We start from the raw sequence: 24,166 nt of genomic DNA, 5'->3' as shown, positions 1-24,166 counted from the left end.
ATAATGCCACGTAGGCAACTAACAGAGGATCTGACGGAAACCCTAACGGCGGAACCACATTGCAAAAAATTTACAAACTAAGGGTATGCGATTGTTAAAATTGAAAATACGGGGACTAACATGTCTTAAGGGTGTAAGTACAGGGTACTAAATTGTAATTAACCCTTAAAATTATACCCTTCTAAACAAAAGGTCTTACAAAATCACAATCTAATACAACCAAGTTATGCAAAATCAAATTAGATTCACTGATAATCTCATCAAAAGCTTCACTGAAGGCTTACTCAAAAGCATGATAATGTCCCAAAGTCTGTTACTACAATTAAAATCCAATGCTTGCAAAATAAAATATAGTCGTATACATAACATTTCAACTTTGAATGGTCTCATTTTCAGATTCACCAACAATCTCAACTTCACTGTCTACCATCCAATCTGGTCTTGATGCTCTAATGTTCATTAATTCTTCAGCTCGTTGCTCATCCACCAATGCATCTTGCTTTCTTGAATCTGCCAAGCCCCAATCTTTCAAGCAAATTAAAGCTTCTATTGTACTCGAACTCAAACTAGCCATTTTCTCCGATACAACTCTACCACCTGCATTGAAACATGATTCTGATGCTACAGTAGAAGCTGGAACAGTTAGCAAATCTCGAGCCATGAGGGAAACAATAGGGTATAATGATTGATTGTTTTTCCACCAACCCAAAAGACTAAATTGATTGTCATCAACAACTTCTATTCTTGGTAAATCAAGATAAAATTGTAATTCAGAAGTGTTGGTGGAAGAAGAAGAAGAAGAAGAAGATAGCTTTTTCCTTTTCAAGCCTTCAATAGAGAAATTTCTCATTATAGGGACAGATATAGAATCAGGAGTTTGGCTAGTAGAAGTTGCAACAACATTTTGCACATTTTGAACCACATTAGGAATTACATTCTTCTTGTAGAGATCAAATAACTGAAATAATAAAGTCTTTATAGCTAAAACTTTTGAGTCAATGGTTAATTGATCAATACCTATCATGTCTAACCATTCAGCAATTGCATATAATTTAAACCTAGGGTCCATAATAGTAGCAAAGCAAAAAACCATAGGAAACTCTTTCCAATATTTATCAAATTTTGTTTTCATTTCAGTCAAAGCATCCTTAAAAACAGAAAATTCAGAATATGCAGCAAATGATCCATGAATATCTATTAAACAATTAATAACACGACTTGAAGTAGGATAATACACACTAGAAAATACCTTAGTTGAAGAATAAAAAATTTGTAAAAACCCACTAACAAGTTGTGCTATTCTCCAATCTTCTTCACTAGGTACTTGTAAATTACAAAAACGTGATTCATTTACCTTTTGAACATACCTATGCAAATGGGCTTTATACTTTATAGCAACATGTAAAAGCTCATACGTTGAATTCCACCTATGAGGCACATCAATATCTATATTTTTCTTTCCCATATGGAAATCACTACAACATTTCACCCAAATTTCATGTCTCTTGTTAGATGAATTCATGCTACGAACAATATCAGTAATTTTATCAATAGACGGAGATAAAACTTTAAGTCCATCTTGCACAATCAAATTCAATAAATGACAACAACATCGTACATAAAACAACTTTTCATGCACAAAATCCAGCAAAAGGGTTGATGGAAGTATACTTGCAGTTGAATCATTATTTGATGCATTATCTAATGATAGAGTAAATATTTTGTTGTGAATGTGCCAAGATAACAATTCATCAAATATATGAGTTGCAAGTGACTCTCCGGTGTGTGGGTACTCAATCATTTTAAAGCAAATTATCCTTTTATTCAAACACCACTCTTTATCGATAAAATGTGCAGTAAGTGACATATAACCCATTTTCTGTCGTGATGACCAAACATCAGAAGTTAAACAGATTTTTGAATCAAGTTTTTCAAAAACAGCAAGCAAATTAATCCTTTCAAGATCAAATTTTTTTAGCACATCTCTTTTACATGTAGAGGCTGAAATTCCTTTATATTGAGGACAGAACGCACGCTGAATCAAGCCTTTAAAATCATGGCTATCAACAAATTTAAATGGCAGTTCAGCTCTAATAATAAAATCCACAAGTTCTTTACGAGCAACATCATGATCATAAACAAAATTAGTCAAATTTCCAGCAACATCAGCATTTAATAACATTTGACCTGGACTTACCCTAGCTTGTGCATCTTCATGCTTCTTTAAATGACGAGATAAATGACTAGTACCATTACTAGAATTACCAGACAACAAAGTATTACAAATAACACACTTAGCCTTAATTACTGGTTTACCACTTTCAATTTTGTTAACATTTTCAAAAAAAGATCAAACTTTACTTGTTAATCTAGATGCACTATGTGACTCTGGAGGGGTATTGGAATCATTTGTACTTTCAAGCAAAGGTGACGCAGGTGATGCACTAGAAGAATCCATTTTGATGATATTAAGAAAAATAAAGACAAATGGAAAGTGTTACTTGATAAACAGCAGAGCACAAGCTTTAGTTTTGCAGCACTAACACCTGCAAAATAAACCAAGAACTCGTTAATAATCAAAGTTCAACACTAATACAGCAAGATGTTTGCAGTTATCTCAGACAAGCTAAATGTAGAAGAATCCACAAGTTATAAAAAAATTCATGAAAAAAAATCCATAAGACAAGCTTCCTTCCACCGTCCACACACAAAGGACAAGATATAATATAATATATTATAATATATATATATATATATATATATATCTAGTCCTAGTCTAAGCATACACCAAACGCATGATAAGTGTTATCCAACTTAGGCCAGGCCAAGACAGTCTCCAAGTATATTCCTTGTCAAGGCAGTCCTATTTAACAAACGAGCCCAGAGTATAATTGCTATAAATACAATTAAAAAAAACAAAAAAAACAGAAGTCTACCGTGAATCTAATCAGAATAGTTCCTCCAACTCAACGGTCCAGATTCCAGATAAAACCCCCAGACAAAAACACACAAAAGAAACTCTTTCATTCTTCTCTCCCTTCGCTGCAAATTCTTCCCAAATTCTTAACATCGCGCATCAAGCAACATCACTACGCAAAAATCATGTGTTACGGTCAGCAACAACCCTTCTCCAGAGACAACCTGACCCCTACGCGCGTCGTCCGATTGCCGAACGACAACGCGGTTGTGGTCGCAGATCTGCGCGGCCGCCTGGCTGAGACGGAGGCACGGCTGGCGCGAGCCAGGGCTCGGGAAGCAGAGCTCAGCCGTCGCCTCAATGAGATGAAACGATTCGTTTCGGTCATGGAGATCCTCGAAACCTACCTCAAACGTCGCTTCCGCGAGCAGCAAGAATATGTATCTGGCCTCTTCTCTCCCTCTCCCCTGTCAAGTAAATAAAAAGCCCCAAACCATCACTAATTGCCTCCTTTTCTCTTGCGCATTTTATCAAACACCTCTTGTTCATAGTTTTCCCTTTTTACTTTTTTCGTTTTTTGTTTTGTTTTTTAGGTTGGTTTTAATGGTTCTGGGTTTATCATCAGCTCCTGTTTGTGTTTGTATTATTACATGACATTATTATCAATGTGATGCAGATTATTGATGAACAAGATATATACTTGGATAGTTATCTAGTGTAAAACAACTAGTAGATTTGCAGTTGTTTGGAATTTGGATACTGGAATCATTTTAGTGCCATGGATTTTCTATTTCATGATTTTCATTTTGGTGGTTTGGGTATGGTCATTGGCTCACTTCTTTGTTAAATTGGAGAGACTGGAATGCAAAATTTCATACATTTTAGAGAGCGTATGTTTATGCTCATTTGGTTAGTGATCAGCAGCTAGTTAATGAATCATTTGTCTGTTTCTACTAAAGTGTGGATTTTAGATTTTGGATTGACAACAATTTTTTAAGTTGCCATTGTGTTCAATTGAGGAGAAAAGCTGGAGGGTTCTTCATCAAACATGATAGGTACATTTTCTAGCCCAACTTTGAACACATGCTATGGATTGAAAGGAATTTGTGTGTGTGTGATAGGTACATTTTCTAGCCCAACTTTGAACACATGTGTGTGTGTGTGTGTGTGTGTGTGTGTGTGTGTGGAGAAAGTTGGTTGGCATCTCCTAACCAGCCCACAGGCTTACTTGTTACCAGTAGAACTGGTTATGGCTGTGGATTGAAATGGGCTTTTGTTGGATGGAGAAAATTATCTCACTTACCAAGAAGTCATCTCATTAGAAAACAGACCCCAAACTAGGGAGCACAAGGATGAGATTTAAGGTTTAAATGCTATATATATGTAAGCTTTAAGACATCTGCAAAATGGTGCTCAACTCAACAAAAATAATCAAGTTATGACTGCTTTTGGTTGCAGTTGGATAGTGGATACAAAACTAAGGAGATTGGCATTTAGCTTCTTAGTTTAAACTGTTGAGAGTTTTGATATTTTTTTTCGCATAACTTGAGCTCTTATATTTTTAAGTGGGTTCGGAACTGAATAAGAAGTAGAACTTTTTTACTGGAAGATTGTGAAATTTCCATTCTCTTAAATAGACTAATTTACGTGCGGTTTTGATTAACATAAACTCTAACTTAATATTTCTAAAATCTCGTGAAACTATTAACAATCAAAATTGGAATCTACTATCTATATTCAACCTTACTGTTAACAAAATTTCTATCTTTTTGGCTCAGTCTTCTGTTCTTTATTCTGATACAATGAAGTGGAATGCATGGCCAAAAGTCCAGTGCTTACCTGCTTGTTAGCTGCAATTTCAGCAGGGTAAAACAGAATCTGCTTAGTTGAAATGTGTTGTTGGGCTATTATGGCTCAAAGGCTACAATATTTTCCTCTAACCTAGTAAAATTGTAATTTACACTGCATGTCGTTTTGTGGTTTCCATGATCGTGAAACTGGGGGTTTAAGCATCACAATCCACTGTGGATTTTGGAATCATTTCCCTCCATATTTTTCTTTTCTTTTGTAGTCGAGTGAATTCAAAGAACCAAAAAGTCTCAAACTTTCTCCTTTTGAAGGTTGGCAGGACTTGCAGTTGATTTTGCTTTTGTTGGCCGAAATGACTTTTTGGTTGGCCAGAAGAAAGATATGGAATCTTATAAATCGTTTTTATGATCCTTCTACTTCACGATAACCTTCACAAGTATGGAGAGATAATGATTAAGCCAAGGACCTTAGATATAGAGATGACAATCAAAGGAGGGCAAGATTGTCATTGACCTCAAAGTTTAAAATTATTTATTTATGTTTGGTTGAACATTAATCTCCAGCTCTGCTCTCCCAATAATATCTCCTGAAGTTGGAGTTATACTTATATCCCATTTGACAAGAGAACTTAGTTGCGATTGGGATAACACTGTTTTGCTATCTTCGGCCAATAATTTTATGCCATGTGGAAGTGTTGTCAAACGTGTCATATTGTTATTGGCCGGGAATATTCCCGTTTCATGGAATTCTCTCTCTCAATTGACAGGCCTTCTGTGATTTTCAAAGTATTGACACAACTGCAACCACCGATATGTTGAAAGCTGCTTGCTCATCTTGTTGAAAATACTCCACCAACTCAGCAACATACTTTAAAGAAACAAAAATAAAAATAAAAGGAAGCAAAAGAAAAAGAACAGAGTTGCCAATTATATCTTTTCCTCAACTGAGAAAAAGAAAAATCCTACTGAAGGTAGTGTGATAGAATAAAGCATGGAAACAGATCCTGCCTTTTGTGACCGTCGACAAAGTTAAGTAATCTTTTAATTGTATTTAAGTAAAAAGATACACTCACAAATAACATCTTTAATTGTCTTTAGGCTACAAAGTCTAAGTGAAGGTGACAGAATGGGCCTGACTCTCAACTTTCATATTCAATCCATACTTCATGGTCTTTCTTTGATAATCCAACTCTTATACACTTATAAAAGGAAAGAAAAAACAAAAGCAATTTTATAAAAGTTAGTTTTGGTGAATTGGAGGGATTCAAAATCTCTAAAATAAAGAACAAGGAGGAAGTGAAGGAATATACAAAAGGGAAATTGTGAAGATCAAAATGAGAGTATTAAAGACAAAGAATTTGTAGCTCAAGTGATTAAGAAAAATTACCCTGCACTCGTACGAGGTCCTGTGTTGTGTTCGATTCTTCCTCTCCAAATATTGTTGGTACATTACGTTTCCCCATCCCAACGGCCAGAAAATGGGGGCGTTTCAGTAATTTCAGCAAAGAAACAAAACTTAAACTGAAAGCAACTAGCGAGCGGCAAACAGATTAGGAAAAATTAAAAATAAATAAAACAAGGAGAAGAAGAAGATGAAGCTCACTCACACTTATCTCAAGCAACAGTCGGCCCGATCACACCATTACTCGCATCATTACAGTTGAAATTAGCACTAATAAAAAAGATGAAGCTCTCTTATTCACCCTCTCACACACCTTTCCCCATCCCAACAAATCCAAATCATTCTTTGTTGCTTTGCTTTCACTCTCCCTCTCTCTTTCTCTAATTGAATACTTTATTTTCTTCTCGTGCTTATAGTTTGCTGAGCTTCTTCTTTGTGCTGCTCTCTGGGTAGGAAACTGAGGCAAGCTGTTTACTTTCTTTAGTTTTGAAGCTTATTTTTGTTGAAAAAACTGGTACCCAGTTGAAAGGAAGCTTTAATGGAACCGGGGTCGAGCTCAGAGCCAATGGACAAGGCTGAGAGAAAGAGGGGACCGAGGCGTGGTGCTGCAATAGGCTCTGTTGAACCCAAGATCTCGGCTTTTGTGCCGAGGAGGGATCACAATCCAAGAGAGCTGAGATCTTGGGCCAAAAGAACTGGGTTTGTCTCTAATTTCTCTGGGGAGACAGCTACTAGTGGCAGTGTGAGAAATGATAGTGCTGGGTTTGGTTTGGAGACGGGTTTTGATGGGAGAGGTGGTGGCGGGTCGTCTCCAAAAATCGAGATTGATCCGGTTTTGGGCCGGACTAAGCCCAGTACAGGGATTGAGATTGAGCCAGCTACTGGTCCTGGACATGGAGGGGTGAGGAATGAGAGTGATGAAACAGTGCGGGGTGAGAGTAAGAGGAGGAGGACTGAGAATGAGCCTGTTTTGGGTGCTAAAGATGATGAGAGAAGAGACGGTGTCAATGGAAATGAGAATAGGAATGGAAGTGGGAATGGGAATGGGCATGGAGTCACACCAGTTGCTTCAGCAGCTGAGCCGAAGATAATTGGTGATGAGAAATATGAAAGAGATGTAGAGATGAATTATCCAGATGGTGAAGAACCTGTTCATGGAGGGTGGGGGAGACCGTCTGCAATGAAGATTGGATTGAGAGAAAATCCGGGTTTTGGTTAGTTTACTTTCATTCGTTTTGTTCTAATTTGTTGATTAACCTTTAAATCGGATTAATTTGTTGATTAGGCAATTGCTATTTTTTGTTTGTGATAGTTGTATAGTTAATTTTCTAGGCAAGAGATTTTCAATAAAGTACCATGGGACAGAATGAGTTAAAATACTATTGTTTAGGAAAGAAAGGGTTTCTAGCAAAAATAGCGAAATTTAGCATCTGAATAAAAGTAGTCATTCAAAATTTTGTCTTCAGAAAGTTTAAAAGCCAGTAAAAATTTGATGCTGATGAAACAAAGCTAGTGCTTTGTTAAGTTTATGTTTTCAGTACTTTAAAGCTCTGGAAAAGAAAAGTAGGTACGAGGAAGCTAAACTTTCAATGTTTCATTCTTCAATATGGGTAAGGCCAGGTAAATAAAAAATAGGCTGAATCTTGTGATAGGGGAGGCATGATTTCCTTAAGCAACAACTCCCATTTCTCATAGCATTTGTTTGCTGGAATAGGGGTTAGGAATGGGTCTAAGATTCCTTTCTTAGGTTTGGAAGGTGCAAACATGAGAAAGGAAGGGTGGGTTTCTCATTCCCATGTTCTAGTTCTAGCTTAATGATACATGGTAATGACAACTATTCCCATTGGAATACAAATGCTACATTCCATTGGTTTCTAAAAACCCTTGGAATGGGAATGGGTATGGGGTTCTTGAAATCCCATTCCCTGGAACAAACGCTACCAGTGCAACAGATATGGGCTAGCACTTAGGTGGCAGGCAAAGATGAACACTGTAAGGGGGAAATAGCATTGAGAAAGAACACAAGCTTGTAATGCAATCTACTATTCTTTTTCTTCCTTTTCCAGGGAATAATAGCTGAAAACGTTCCTTTCAACATTGATATCTCCTGACCCTGAACTTTAGTGCAAGTTTGATGGGTTAGTGCAAGTTTGCTTCAGCTTATGTTGTTTAGACGAAGGTTTCAAAACTAGAACAAATGTTGTGGTGTTCTCTTAATAATATCTTAGCCAGAGTGAATATCCACTCTTGAATCTGGTTGGAATACTTCACAAAAAATTAGTTTTCTTTCCTTACTCTCATCTGATTGTTTTCCATCGCAGTTCCACTAATGTATTACGGTCTGCAGCACTATTTATCACTGGCTGGTTCCCTTATATTCATCCCCCTGATCATTGTACCGGCCATGGGTGGAACAGATGTAAGCATGTATTCTCCTGCATTCTTTTTGTCTTACAACTTAAGCGGGAAAACTCACTGTTTATATAATTTGCATAAATGATCATAGAAGGATACCTCCACAGTGATTTCAACAATGCTGCTGGTTTCTGGAATGACAACAATACTGCACTCTTACTTTGGAACTCGACTTCCGTTAGTTCAAGGAAGTTCATTTGTATACTTGGCACCGGCACTAGTTATCATGAATGCTCAGGAATTTCGAAATCTTACGGAGCATGTAAGTTCAGTAACTAAGGGCTAAGATTCTATCAACTGTAATATCCTTGAGATTTTTCACTGTTACCTGGAATGTTCTAACATCCAGGTACAATTTCCTACTTGAAATCAGTATGTTTTGCCACATATTTGAGGATTTGGAAATTATACCCTTTTGAAATGGAGCGACTTCCTTTAATTTCATGTCAAATGTATCATGCACCTCATAGTTTCATTGTCTATTAATTTCATTGCAGAAATTTAGGCATATAATGAGAGAACTGCAAGGAGCTATAATTATTGGTTCGATATTTCAGAGCCTCCTGGGATTTAGTGGTTTAATGTCTTTATTGCTGAGGTAATTCAAGAGATTTCTTGTAAAATTTTCATTTTGCCGATATTTCGATGCTTATTAAAAAGACAAATAATGTATTTTCTGGAATAAAAATGGGTTTCTTGGATTCATTGGTTCTGCTCCTAATCCTGTGTCTCTGTGTCTCTGTCTCTAATGTGTGTGTGTATATATATATATACACACACACACATATCATGTCATTCATTTTGTTTATTTATGACAATGCAATATAACACTAACTTAGGGAAACATATTTGCATTTTTGGCTTGCATAACCATGTCTTGGAGCTGGGGCAAAGAGGATTTCGCTGGCACTACTGGAAATAATATATATTTTTTCTACCTGTAAACATAATAGGGGGCCTAATGTTGATAAATCAAATCGTGGTTGCCCATTTAGTTGCGTCAAAAGTCTTAGTGAATTTGATATGGTTAGTAATTTTAAAACTGAATAATCATTGCCAGCAGCTATCATGATTTATATTCTGTTTTTTGCTAGTACTTGTATAAGCTATGCCATTTCTCTTTCTGATCTATATGATAACACATTGCAGATTGATACACCCCATTATTGTTGCACCAACAGTTGCTGCAGTAGGTTTAGCGTTTTTTAGCTATGGCTTTCCACAAGCTGGGAGTTGTGTGGAAATTAGCATTCCGCTGATACTTTTGGTTCTCATATTCACTCTGGTAAGTGAGTGCGTGGTACTAAATATGCCTATGCAGCCTGTTCTATACAGCTGTCTTTAAGGAGTCTTCCACATTTAATCTTCTTAATTCTTAAATGCTTTGGCTAAGTGTTAACAAATATTAATTACTTTACTTTTGTTGCTATGTTTATAGTACCTTCGAGGCGTATCCATCTTTGGGCATCGCTTTTTTCAGATTTATGCGGTAGGTATCATACCTTTCAACATCTTGGTTCATTGAAAGCTATATTATTTATTAAATTAGATATTGGTTTTGTTTGGAGTCTTTTGACCTGGAAGATTTCAATGTTTCCTATGTGTAACTGAACCCTATCCTGTACTTTCCTTAGTCTTATGGTGGGTTAAAGAACCCCTACTATCCACGTGTTGTGCTTTCATGGCAAGTTGAGTTCCCAACATCTTTCCAGAGAAGGCCCCAAATGTTATCTAAGATTTGGCATTTTGGGACAAGATAATACTGCCAGGTTCAAACATTTAGTTTACACAGTGACATCAGTAATCACCATCCTGGCTGGGTAATCCTGTTGAAATATATATTCATGGCCATCATTTTCTGTCTAGTTGTTGGTAGCACTCAAACTGTTTTTCTAAAACTTTACGGTGCATGTCGATATTGTAACTTAATTGATCTTGCTGACCTTTTTCTTATTGCAGGTTCCCTTAAGTGTTATGATCATATGGACTTATGCATTCTTTTTGACAGCCGGTGGAGCATACAATTACAAAGGCTGCAGCCCTGATATACCTAGTTCAAATATCCTAATAGATGCTTGCAGAAAGCATGCATATACTATGACACATTGCAGGACCGATGTTTCAAATGCATGGAGAACTGCTGCGTGGGTCAGGATTCCATACCCTTTACAGTGGGGTCTCCCTATCTTCCATTTCAGGACTTCCATTATCATGATTTTTGTGTCGCTCGTAGCATCAGTTGATTCGGTGGGTAGCTTATAATTCAAATGCAACTGAAAATAAGTTATAAGTATATATGATGTCACATGCTTGTGTTCTCGCACACACCAGCGCTGCTTATGTCATGTCATTGGTGAGAGGAGCGTCTAAGCTGCTAAATTGCCTCGTCTTTTGAATAGGGGGATTATTTAAACACTATTCAATAGTGCTATGACTTTGGGCTATGGTGAAGGCTTTGTGATTGCACAATAGCACTCATCCCTGTCCTATAATATTTTTTTGGTTGGAAGTCCTTTTTATCCCCTTCTTACTAATGTTAAAAAATTATATCTGTACTCTAGGGCAGTGAATGAACGTAAATATGAAATTACCAGCATGACACTGATGCACAGGGTGTAAAAACTTATCCAGGTTGGAACATACCACACTGCATCTGTGCGTATTAATTTGAAGCCTCCAACGCCAGGAATTGTCAGCAGAGGAATTGCATTGGAAGGTTTCTGCAGTATATTGGCTGGAATTTGGGGTTCAGGTACTGGGTCAACAACCTTGACAGAAAATGTACATACGATTAACATAACGAAGGTGGCAAATCGCAGGGCCGTGGAACTTGGAGCAGTTTTCTTAATCTTCTTCTCGTTTATAGGTAAAGTACTTCAAACCCCCATAATAAGTTTGAATTGCTGTCAAAAGCACAAAGTAATGTTTTATTGTTGTGTTAAATTATGCTTTGTATTGGTTTACTGCATGTATCCTAAGTATTCCCTAAGCAGTTTGCAACGCATATTTGGTTGTCATTGACAGGTATAATTAGCTTATTGATGACCCTTGGTGGATACTTCAGGAATTTTTCTTTTTAAAAAATGTATTTTTGTCCCTCATTGTTTTGTAGGAAAAGTGGGTGCCATTCTTGCCTCTATACCATTGGCCTTGGCTGCTTCAGTACTGTGCTTCACGTGGGCCCTTGTTGTGGCATTGGGTCTCTCAACTTTGCAGTATAGTAGTCAAGCAGCAAGTTTTAGAAACATAATGATCGTTGGTGTTTCATTGTTCCTCGGTTTATCTATCCCAGCGTATTTTCAACAGTATCAACCCGAATCCAGCCTCATCCTACCTAGCTATTTTGTTCCCTATGGAGCAGCATCTAATGGACCACTCCATACGGGCATTAAACAAGTAAGAAAGCTATTTTATTCTTGTTTCCTTACGGATTCTAAATGCAACGTGAAAAATCAGAGCTTCACTTCCCCCTTCCTAAAAACTATTGAACGAAAAAAAAAGGGTAAAAAAAGAAGAAGAGAGGAACTTCTACCGGAATAGTGATGAATCAAATGAAAACATGCTATTTTGAAGTACCATCACATTGAATATTTCCTGCTGACTTGATTGTCAAGGAACCTCCAAGGTAGTGACCCCAGATACTGTAAGTTACAAAAAAGAACAGTTTTTCTGAAGATGGTTAAAATCATATTTGGGGACTGATAAATATGATCAAAATATTGCATTCAAGGAGTCTAGGGCCCATGTTTTAACATGTACAGGCACGCATGTTTACTTTCCTAGCCTCTTCTATGTACAGTTTCAAGTTCTGTTTTATGTCCTTTAAGTTAGATGTGAGCAAAATTGTTGTTTCAATGCCTGGCAGCTTGACTTCGTTATAAATGGACTACTGTCTTTGAACATGGTGGTGACACTTCTGATAGCATTCGTACTAGAAAACAGTGTTCCAGGCAGCCGGCAGGAGCGAGGGGTTTATATATGGTCACGTCCAGAAGACATCTCAACCGATCCGTCATTGCTTGAAGATTATTCCTTGCCAAGAAAACTTTGCAGATGTCATTGCCGGGAAAAACATCTAGGTGTGTGATATTTTATAGTAATGTGAAAATGCAAAGGCACTTGGTAGATTTTGGGGGCACTGAAGAGTGGATATGGTAAAGCTGGAGTGAAGAGAAATGATAATCACACGATATAGACACATAGCAATAGCTTCCTACACCAAATTGGAAATGTTGTACAATTGCCATGCTAGAGAATAGTTTGCAACCATTGTGATTCCAATTGTACAATGACTTAAAACAGTTTCATAAGGGCTAAATTTAGCTCTTTGTAATATGTAAATCCATCAAATAGTTATTCATTCCAAATAAAAGTTTATTGGAACCGACTCTTGCATTAGTGGAAGAATTACTATAAATACTACCTGAAAGCCCAAAGTCCACTCTAGCCTATACCCGAATCCGCCCTTGATTCCAACCATTTAAAAGTTTCACAATCAGAATACCATATGAACTCTGAATCTGAAATAAGAGGTAAATTGACGATCACATGATAAAACCGTTGGTAAAATGAAATTTATACCCTTGAAGCATTCTCTCCATTCTCTACCTTCAGTTGCTTATCTTGGACAAGGTGTTAGATTTTCTCCTTGGCATCGCATATTTCTTTTTCATCTGATTTGCATTTCCATGTTTGTTTTGCTTGCTTAAGTGGAAAGCCGACATGTTGATCATTCTACCAGTGCATTTCAAAAACTAGATAATGTTGTTTGGGGTTCTTGTCTTTATGTGTCAATAGAGTAACCTTGTCAATAGACTCGAAACTAAACCAAACCGAACCCGAACCGTGCTCAAGCCTATCATATCGTGTCCTAGTATCCTAAACCCCACACCTTATGCTTCCCCTAACTTTATATGTAAATTATATATAACTGGCCCTCCACCCTTCAAATTACAATATTGCCTAACTAAATATTGAAAAAAAAACTGTCATTTTCTGTTCTAATGGACAAGAATAAAAAATGTGAACAACATGTAATGTAAATACACACTTATTCACCTGTTCTCATCGTTATGTCTTATTCAGATTGATCCGTCCAATTCCATTAATTTCGTGAATAGTATAGTCTGTTTGGTCTGTCTGTTCTCATCGTGATGTCTTATAGACAAACGGCTCTGGTATATACAATGTATCTTATAAGCAAGTAGTACATCTATACGTGGAGCACCAGGTACCACTACAAAAAAAACAAAAAAAAAAAACAAAAGTGGTAATAGTCACCATTATTTGGTGAAATTTGATAGGGTGACTAAATAAGCAAATATCACCAAATAATGGTGACTGTTGCCACTTTCTTTTGTAGTGTACAGTATATCCTTTCATATGCGGACTAGAAGTACGTACATAATCTAAGCAAGGCATAGAGAGCATCCTTTGTGTACCTGTCACCCAAACAAGGACGGAACAAACATTCTAAAATTTTAAAAATTAAAAATATCAAAGAGACCTCTAGCCTAGAGGCTCTAGCGCAAAAGTATACCAATTCAAATTGGAGTGGGGAAATCACCTCTTGATGATATAGCTAGCTAGCATCTTTTTAGGGTTCAACCATTTGGGGCTAGAATATTAGTATGTTTTGTTTTTGCTTTTTATGATTTAAGGCACAATGGGTGGAATAGGTTTTGCCAACAATGAGTAATCGTTTGCGTAAATAGTTTGGTTTTGTATGTCACCAAGGCACAAAACCCTTCTTGGCACAAAACTATTCTTGGTGCCGTACCCTTAGTAAATAGTTTAACCCTATAAACAGGGCCTGCCTTTGGGGGACAGGAAGGGCCATGGCCATGAGATATGGGCCTCCAATTAAGGGGGCCCCAAAATTGTTTATATTATATATGTATACCAGCATCAAATATAAAATATATTAAAATTTTAGGGGACGTTTCACGCATTCAGAATAAATTTTTGGGGTCCAACTTATTAAAAAAAAACACACAATAAAATTAAATGAGGAAACACGATTCCTCTTCCGAGAAGAAACCCCAAAAGTCTTCCTCTTTTCCCACGCAGCGTCTACTCCTAGTTTCCCCATGGAAGACCATACTCTCTATTTAATCCACCACCATATTATTCTCTATTTTTCCAATGTCTCTTCAATCCATTCATTATTTTCAATTTCTCTCATTCCTCTTTTCTCATATTGTAACCCTAAGAATCGATCTCTCACTGAAAAGCTCACAATTTTTCTGTTTTGATCTTTGTCTTTGAGATTGATGGTGACCAAGAGGAGAGGAGCATGAGAATTTCAAAAGGTAATCAGATTTATGATTTTTTCTTTATATTTGTTCCTATCTAGCAAACTATTTTTTCAATTTCCAATAGGAACAAAACACATAGAGACCCATTATAGAAGCAAACAACAAACTCTTTCCTTGGGCTATTGGTTGCTGGAACATCGGTTTGTAAATTTGTAATTTCCTTCATGATATTAAATATCTAATCAGAATTTTTTTTATGGAGATATGTCCTACTATAATGCATACTACCTTTTTTATTTGCTCATAGCACGTGAAGTAAAATCATTTTATTTGTTATTTTTTCGCAATTGTATACTAAAAAAAGGGCCTCATTTAGTTTATGGCCTAGGGCCACCCAAAAGTCAGGGCCGGCCCTGCCTATAAATACCCCTTAAACAATTCAACTTCCTCACCACCTCAGCTCATAATTAACCTCTATCTCTCTCTCTCTCTCAGACAAATTAAAACTCCACCAAGTACGTTGTAGTGTCCAAAATCAATGGCAAAGTCATCATGTCCTAGAAGCCTCATTCTCATTCTCTCATGTGTACTTGTGTTTGCCTTCATGAACTCATCAGCCTTAGTGTCATGTGGTATTAAAAAGGACTTGTCCAATATAGGTCCCTATAATTTCTATTTTCTATAATAAATCAGATTTTAAGTTATATTAGGTAACTTGCTTAGTTGGATCCTAGTCATCGGATATTATTTGAAAAAATTGAGTATTTTAAATAGAAAAATAAAGGAAAGAGTTGTAGGTGATTTAAAATGAATTTTATGGGTCTAAGTTCAATTTACTATAATAATTACCGTGTGGTCAACTTAGGAGCCAAACCAGATGGCAGGATTGACTCAACCAAAGCCTTCCGTTCTGCATGGGACAAAGCTTGTGCCTCCGTGAAGCCAGCTGTCATTCACGTCCCGCGCGGGACGTTCTTGCTAGGCAATGCCATCTTCAGAGGGCCATGCAACAACAACGCCATCACCTTTTGCATCGCCGAAGGCACCCTCGTTGCCCCATCCGATTATCGGGTCCTTGGAAATGCTGGTATAACTGGCTTTTGTTTCAGGATGTGCACGGCCTCAACATATCTAGCTCTCACGGAATTCTTGATGGCCAAGGCACTGGTTTGTGGGATTGCAAGGCCTCACTAGGCAAGAGTAATTGCCCTACCGGAGCAATCGTACTTAACTTTAATTACTAATTCAAATCACCAAATTATTGTCCATAATTTAAATACCCTTTAAGACTTTAAGTTGATGGGCGGTGGCTAATAAATTACCTTCCATTCATATACAAGATATAGAATTTATTAAGATTATATGCACCATCCATGGCATGCATCAAGTACGTACAAACTTGGTGTTGGGAGGAAGCTACTAGTGGGTATTGTTGATTGGTCAGTGTGTGGTCACTGTTCATTTTACTTCACTTAACTGAAATATTGCTTAAGTGGTTCCAAATGATATCATTTTCGTTGGTTTTCTTGGGAGGGAATCAGACTTTTGACTTATTGTATTTCTAACCTATTACCCCACTCTCGTTTAGAGGTTAAGCATTTCGAATTTCGGATTTAATACTATTTAGGACCCGTTTGGTTCGTGGATTGAACTTATTGGGAATAAACTTCTCACGTCTAATCTCACGAGATGAGAATGATGAGAATGGAAGATGTTCATTCCCATGTTAGGGAACACTATTTTCTCTCATTCCCATGTTTGGTTAGGGCAGTATTAGGAATGAAAAGTTATTCAAATTTCCAACAATAATCTTGATTTTTTATCATTAAAAGTTATTAATATGAACAGTTTTTTAAAGGTCAAAAGTAGTGGTATTTAGAAATAATAGCATGGGTAAGTTAGTAAACACATGTTGGATGAATTATTATTGTTGTCATTCACTTTTAATAAATTTCCACGCGAGCAGCCATCCCCTTTTATTTAATAAAAATTATCATTTCAACACCCACATTGAAAACTTGACAAAATAAATTACAACTTATAATAAGTGATTTCACTACTAATTGCACCGAGGCCTTTTGAAAACACTATTGAAAATGAAGTGCAAGTTGGAAAATTAAGTATAAAGAAAAAGAAATAATATAAAAGTAAAGAGAAAAGAAATTAATGCAAAGTAAGGGTAGAATAGGAAGGAGAAATAACAAATTTTATTTAAAAATATTAAAAATATATAAAAAGGAGTGTAAGTGGACAAAAAGAAAGTGGGAAAATCAACTATAGAAAAAAAAAATTCTAGAAACATATTTGGAGTAACATACAAAAGATTGTGTAAAATAGAACCATTAATATTATGCAGATATATTAAAAAATATATATATATATATATAAATAAAATATAACATACAAAATCCAAAAAACATAAACTTAAAAAAGAAACCACACAAGCACACCAAAAAATATATATATATTAAGAGGGGTACAATGTATGCGTGGGTAAGGTCTGTGTGTTAGAGAGGTAGCAAAACTGTGTGTGTTGGGTAGAAGAAAGAGAAAAAATAATATAAAAACCATATGATAATTATAGAGAAATATAAAAAAAATGTTGTGTCATGATTACAAGGGTATTATAGACAATTTAAGAAATAAATAACCATCAGCTTTATTGAAAAAAAGGACAACCATGAGATGTGGTGTGGTGGTAGCTCACCTCATTCCTTAACTATGAGGTTGGGGGTTCGATCCCCGCCCATGGGAATGGAGCGCATTTCGTGGCCAGCCGTTTACCTCCATTGGGAGAGCTCCCGCGGCGAAAGGGATTAGTCACTGCTGTCGGCGGTGGATACCCTTGGGTCTCACCTAAAAAAGGACCGGATGATCAGTAATTTCTTGCCGCACATACCGTGAAGTAAAATTTCAAAAGTACTGTCCTTAATCAATACACATGTATACCAACAGATGATTGATCATATGAAATGACTCTGCTAAAAAACTGTTGCATTCGAATGCATGAAATATACAAATTACCTTTGAGTCATTATCTAAGGAGCTGCAATTTGTCTGACTCATAGAGGCCTTCTTCAACCTAATCTAACCTAGACTAAGCAAGTTTTAGCTTGATGCTTTTACAATTGCAAATACAGTGTCGTTCAAGGAAGCCTAAAACATCAAACTAGCTAAAGCTAACCTAACAATCTCCTCATTTTTGGCTTTCCATGATAACAACCCAAAAGCTCACACACTCAACACACAACCCAACCAAACAGACTGGAATATATCGGAGAAATCTTACACAATATGTACCTACAAAAAAACACACAACCTCCAAGCATAGACAAGTTTAAAATTACATAAATCGGCACTGGTTGGGTATATCTTCCCCTTTCTTTTTTTTTCTTTTTTTTCAGGAAAGCGCAAAAATAAATACAAGACAGTAAAAGAAAGGCCATGAATGATTCATTAAGCATGAACAATAGACACAATTAGCAATCATGGAGACCCAAAAAACAACGAAAAAGTTCCACAACAGACATCTTGATCAAAAGGATACTCCCCCTTAGTACATAGATTCTGTTCAAAAGATACTCCACCAGAGTACATACATTCTGTTTAAAAGATACTCCCCGTTAGGTCATACACCCAAACATAATGAGTTCAACAAAATACACAATCAAAACCTAAATAAGGAATCACCTACACAACAATGCAGAGGCCTAAAAAGCTAGGGACTCCTTAGAATCATCTAGAAAAGACTCCTCAGAATCTGCATCAGAGTTTTCAACAACCAAATCTCTAGTAGGGTCCATAGCTACATCATGTGGATCAACAGGAATATTATATGGAGCAGAAAACAGAGAGACACCTGGGCAGGGAGCAGAAGAAGCCAACTTCCTCATGTAGTGAAGCTCATTTGCTTGACCTTGAATTGTCTATTGCAACATAGAGATATGCGAAGAAGCAGCAGGCGAGGCAGAGGACTTAGGAAAGCAAAAGTTGGAGAGCTTATAACTAAGCTCAATAGAGGACTCATCATAGACAACAGGAGCCTCATACTATACATTAATAAGATCAAACTCAACTCCCTTGTTACTACATAACGTATGATTGAGACATGGAAACACAAGGGACCTTTTGTGTTTAGTGCCATGTCCAACAATTTTGGTTTGAAAAGAGCGACAGATAATTGCTCCAAATGGAACAAGATCTCTATTAAGCATAAAGAGCATCAACCTACAACCTCCTAGTGTGGGATCTGAGTTATTCGCAATGGGAAGAAGATTATGTCGTACAAAATCCCAAAGAAACTTGAAAAATGGCCTAAAAACGACTTAATGGGCAAACCTTTGTTGGTGATTAGATGGGTCAACATAAGTAAGAGACCTAAATTGCTCAATGGAATATTTCGAAGCAGCAGTAGAGAACATGTCAAAGCTAATGTGAGAACATGGATTGACTTCTAAGACCTAATCAACCACACAATGAGTAAATAAGATGAAGACATCACGAACAGACACCCTATATCTGGTGAGTGCAAGCTATTTAGGAAAATTCAAAAAGAATTCATGAATAACAGTTACATTGTACCTGCAAGACAGAGTATTGAGACGATACAAGTGGTAATACTCGAACATGTCATTGGCACGCTTCCAATCACAGACGGAAAGAGCGTCAATGTTGTCGGTGCACTCAGAAATGAACTTCCAATTTGAGACAATAGACCGATAAAACACCATAGCTCTCGGAGATACAAATTTAGAGGCATCTCCAATCAGCATAGACTTGTGGGAAGAAGATCTGAACGAGCGAGGTGAAGTAGGTAAGGTAGATGAGGAGACAGTGGCGGAATGGTTCTAGACCTACGAGCAGATGTACGCAAGGATTAAGACTGAGACATAGTGGGGAAGAAGATGGTCAAGAAACAAGGAGACAAGAGAGAAGACAAGTTTGTCGACGGTGTATTTTGAAACCTAGAAAGTAAAAGATAACAAAAGAAAAGAAAAAGATACCCTAAGGAACCGCCAACAAGTTTTTTTTTTTATATATTAAAATTTTCAGCTAAAAATAAAATACACACGCGAACACTTGAAACAAAATACAAATGAAGAACTAGTCAAAGATGGCCACCACATTCAATGGAGAAATATGGAGTTTAATAAAACTTATTCATCGCAGAAAACCTCTAACAACCACCTAGCAAGATCTCTAAGTCATGAGCAATACATTTTACTAAACACTTCAGGATATAATAATGTATACGGGAAACTCTGGGGTCATCACTCCGACCAGGTAATCCACTAAATCAAGAAGATTCTTACAGGTAAAAGTAATTACAAGCTCAAACTGATTTTCTTTAATATACAATTTAGATCTTTCACACAAATATGTAATGCGTATAAAGACATGAAGACATACCTGGAGTCATCTTCCTTGAGTACACAGCCTTTGAACTCATCCAATCCATAGCAGCAGTAATCCTAGCAAGAACAAGAACGGCTCAAGACTTCTGCTCTCTCTCAAAATCGGTTTCAGCTCTCTCTTTATGATGAGAATAGGTTTTGAGAACGTGTCTGATGAGAGCAGGGCCTTAAGCTTATATAAGGCTAGGTCAAGTCGTCTCTACTCATCACCGAGGGCCGACTTGACTAATCTTTCAAGCCCACTTAATCGGTTCACGCATAAATGGAAATAAATAGGACCCCTTAATAGGCCTCAAAACCCTTCCTTATTTCACAAGGTTTTGGGCCTCAAGGTACAACTTAATTTAAACTCTTAACAAACCTGATATAACTTAGTATCTAGTGCACCGATCTAAATAGGAAAAAATAACACAAACAATCTTAGATCCATTAAGGAAATGAGCACTACCTCCCTGTGCAACCTTCTTTTCCGAACTTAGTTGAGCTAGAAGTATGTTCTTCATGGAAATGGTAGCTAGTCCATCAGTATCTTCATCCCATGGCACCGTGACTCAGCTCAAGATCAATGATAGTAGTGAGTTGTAGATTCAAAAACCAAGAGATCGATTTCTTAAAAATAAAAATAAAAATCATTCTTGAAGAAATTAATCCATGAATCTATCATAAAACTTGATGATGGATGAGGATGTGTTCTAGATGCATATGTTAAGAACCCAAAGCAGATTTCAAAAACAGGATGAAAATCTCATTTTTAAAGGATATGCAGACCTCGCTTAGAGGAGAGAAAAAATAGAGAAGAAAATGATGCTCTAAAAAATTCTCTAAGTCAATGACGGCTAAAGCCAAGACTCGCTTTTTACCCCCAAAATTTAGGTAAGAAATTAATGAGTTGTCGACTAATGATTGGACCAGTAGTAAGACAAAATTCGTTAGGACAAAATACCTATAGTTAGGCTAGAATGAGTTGCTAAAATATGAATATGGGTTTGAATATGTTAGGTTCTTATTCTTATTCTTCTCCATAAGGAGGTATATATAAGAGTTTACATGAGTGCTTTACAAGGAATTAGATCCAGTAAAGGATTAGGAAAGTATCTCCTAATTATACAATGATTTGACAACTATATAAAAAAGGAAAGTAAATCCCTTAATTAATCAAGGAAATAAATCTCCTTGAATAATTAGGAGACTCACTTCAACACTCCTCCTCAAGTTGGTGCATATACGTCACAAATGCCCAACTTGGTAAGTGAGTCATGAAATTCGTAGCACCTGAGTCGATAATGTAGGAATTTCAAAACATTTTTCCAAAGTTCATTTGAATATTAAACATGCATTTAATCAAATTAATCGCAGCGGAAGTCTATGGTGGTTGTTTAAATTCAAAAACAAAACTTCTTCCAAGTATCTTAAGCCATGAACATTGATATGTTTTTCATAAATGAAAATTCAAGAGAAAAGATAAGATCTAATTACCCTTGAAGCAATTATATGAACCAATTTGTGTTTGGTCTTCTCTTGATGATTTCCTCTTTGTTGATCTCCTCTTTGATCTTTGATCTTTGCTCCTTGATCTTTCTCCTCCATGTGAGCCACAAAAGTATATGGCCTCTAAGTCTCCACACCAATGGAACCTTGAGATGAGAAGAAGTATCTTGAGAATACTTGGATGCTAGTGCAAGATTCTCAAGATTGGTTTCAATCTAAACCACTTTGAAAGATGAAAGTGTTTCACTCTTGAAAACTCTCTTTTATCTCTCTTTGATCTCCCAAACCTATTTGGTTGATGTTGGATTATGTTTGTGTGTTAATGAGCTTGTGGAAACAATTCCCATACATACTTACTTAAGCATTTTCGGCCAAAACCCATTGGGCTTCCAAAATTGGGCCTTATGACACTTAAACCATAATATTTAGGTGTCTTAAGCCCTTGGGCTTGATACCCAACCATTTGGGCTTCCCTTTAACTATTACCGAGGCCCAAATACGTTTTTACACGTAGTAAATCATCAACATCAAATCAATCAAATTGATTTCTTCATTCTCATTTGTATTGCTCAAAGTTAACCATTTAAGGTGTGCGATCCATTAGGTTCTAATTAGCAAGGCAGTGGGAAAATATTAGAACTCTTTCTAACCAACTGGAATTAAAACCCCTTTTTAATTCTTCCTTTATTTGGATCGATCACAATCAATCCTAGGACTTCCACAAGCCAAGAGTGACATCTAGCAATATATCAAGGCTACCCAAGCTAACCAGAATAGATGAAGAACCTATTCAGTTGGAATTGCAATGCAATACGGTCCTTCTCTTATACAATGTTTCAAATCATATTATTAGGGTACGGATTGTTTATGTCAAACCCCTAATATGATTTATAACCTCATGTGATTCAAAAGAACATGATTAAGAACAACTTTCTAAATCAAGCTCAAAATACTTTGGCCAAAGATTTACTGAATCACATCTTGAAACATTCTCCTTCTTTATCGAAAGTAGAGATTCCTTATTGTACATTCACATGCCCCTATGATGAATTAAGAGATCCCAACAACACTTAAGACAAATCTTTTACGGCTTGCCTTTAAGAGCTATCAAAGATCAATAACGCATCACAAGACAACCATGATGCCTCAGGTCTAAGGACTAATTTGCATTATTGCAACTATGAGTTCTCATTTGACATGTAGATAAATACTCCATATGAGAACTATGGTTGATCGCGTTCAGTGTACTCATTCACTAATGAGCACCCACATACTTGTATTAGTGTCAACTACACAAATGGTTTGAGACTAACCATCCTCCCAATTGAGCATACATAATATGCGCTAATCTTGACGGTTTATCAATGCCCATTTGATAACCTATGATTAGGAACATTTTGGGATACTACAATTAGAGATTAAAGGTCTCATGAATCTAATCTTCTTTAGATTACTTTATCTCTTATTTAGCATACCCTGGACATTTGTTTCTTTACACGATGTAAAAGATAACAAATTAAGTTTGCCCTTTATATATCATATACGAAATGTATTCTAAGGAGATTACATCAAATGTATTCGCTCTTAGGGCACATTTCTAACAATCTCCCACTTGCACTAGAGCCACATAGCCATGTATCTCATACTCATTATCTCTGTATGTCTATCCAGTTGTGACTATGACATAGGCTTAGTGCGTGGATCTGTTACGTTGTTTGCAGATGCCCCATCTAATGGTAACATTTTTCTATGTGTTTGGATCTTTGATGAGACCTAGGTTCCTTGGCTTGAGCTATCGCCCCATTGTCATCATACAGTAAAGGTACTTGTGACATTATGGTTAGAACCACATTTAGTTCGGTAATGAACCTTTTATCCAAACAGATTTTATTGTAGCTTCTAAAGCGACAATGTAATCAACTTCAGTTATTCTCTAACTAACTACGTGTCCATTCAAAATGAAGACGTACCCTTAGGTGGATTTGCAATTGTTGATATTAGATACATTATCCAAATCAGTAAATGCTTCCACTTGCTACTCTGATGTTCCTCCCAGATGAGGAACATGTCCTTAGTCCTTCTTAAGTATTTAAGAACATACTTGACTGCTCCCAATTGATCTAATCATGGGCTTGATTTATATCTTCTAGTTATACTCGTATAACCAATATCATGTCTTGTACATGCTATGACATATATGAGAATCCCTATTGCATATGCATAAGAGATTTTACTCATCTGCTGTATCTCATAATGAGTTTTTGTTGCATTCCTAAGAGGACACAAATTAATGTGCAAACAACCAATTAAAAATACCCGCAAGTGCACGGATCTATCGAAGTATAGATTATGTAAGTACGGGGTCGATCCCACGAAGAACTTGTCGGCTTCCTATAAGTTCTAATTTGAGTACGTAAAGAACACTTAATTGACACACCACAAATGCAAAATGGAAACTAAAAATG

The 24,166-nt window shown here is 36.6% G+C and overlaps 2 protein-coding genes and 1 long non-coding RNA gene across 3 annotated transcripts; 2 read left to right on the top strand and 1 right to left on the bottom strand.

The window, feature by feature from the left end:
• The first annotated feature begins 2,988 nt into the window (after nt 1–2,988).
• Nucleotides 2,989–3,608, top strand: LOC110772653 (protein SKIP34). Its single transcript, XM_021977109.2, has one exon. It carries the CDS (start codon nt 3,103–3,105, stop codon nt 3,397–3,399), a length of 297 nt encoding a protein of 98 aa, XP_021832801.1. The 5' UTR covers nt 2,989–3,102; the 3' UTR covers nt 3,400–3,608.
• Nucleotides 3,609–6,280: 2,672 nt separating this feature from the next.
• Nucleotides 6,281–12,927, top strand: LOC110772651 (Xanthine/uracil permease family protein). Its single transcript, XM_021977107.2, has 10 exons — nt 6,281–7,341; nt 8,449–8,546; nt 8,634–8,804; nt 9,040–9,140; nt 9,692–9,827; nt 9,981–10,031; nt 10,502–10,789; nt 11,174–11,408; nt 11,655–11,938; nt 12,408–12,927. Exons 1-10 carry the CDS (start codon nt 6,666–6,668, stop codon nt 12,627–12,629), a joined length of 2,262 nt encoding a protein of 753 aa, XP_021832799.2. The 5' UTR covers nt 6,281–6,665; the 3' UTR covers nt 12,630–12,927.
• A 4,428-nt stretch (nt 12,928–17,355) lies between these two features.
• Nucleotides 17,356–20,147, bottom strand: LOC110772650 (uncharacterized). Its single transcript, XR_002529131.2, has 2 exons — nt 19,381–20,147; nt 17,356–17,655 (listed from the first exon to the last, which is right to left on the bottom strand). It is a non-coding gene; the product is annotated as an uncharacterized LOC110772650 (long non-coding RNA).
• Nucleotides 20,148–24,166: the final 4,019 nt, after the last annotated feature.

Source organism: Prunus avium, chromosome 6 (genome assembly GCF_965620075.1).
Source record: "Prunus avium chromosome 6, drPruAviu1.hap1.1, whole genome shotgun sequence".
In the NCBI taxonomy this organism is placed as follows: Eukaryota; Viridiplantae; Streptophyta; class Magnoliopsida; order Rosales; family Rosaceae; genus Prunus; species Prunus avium.
The sequence above is the reverse complement of the archived record's forward strand: the minus strand, read 5'-3'. Positions and strand labels throughout refer to the sequence as shown.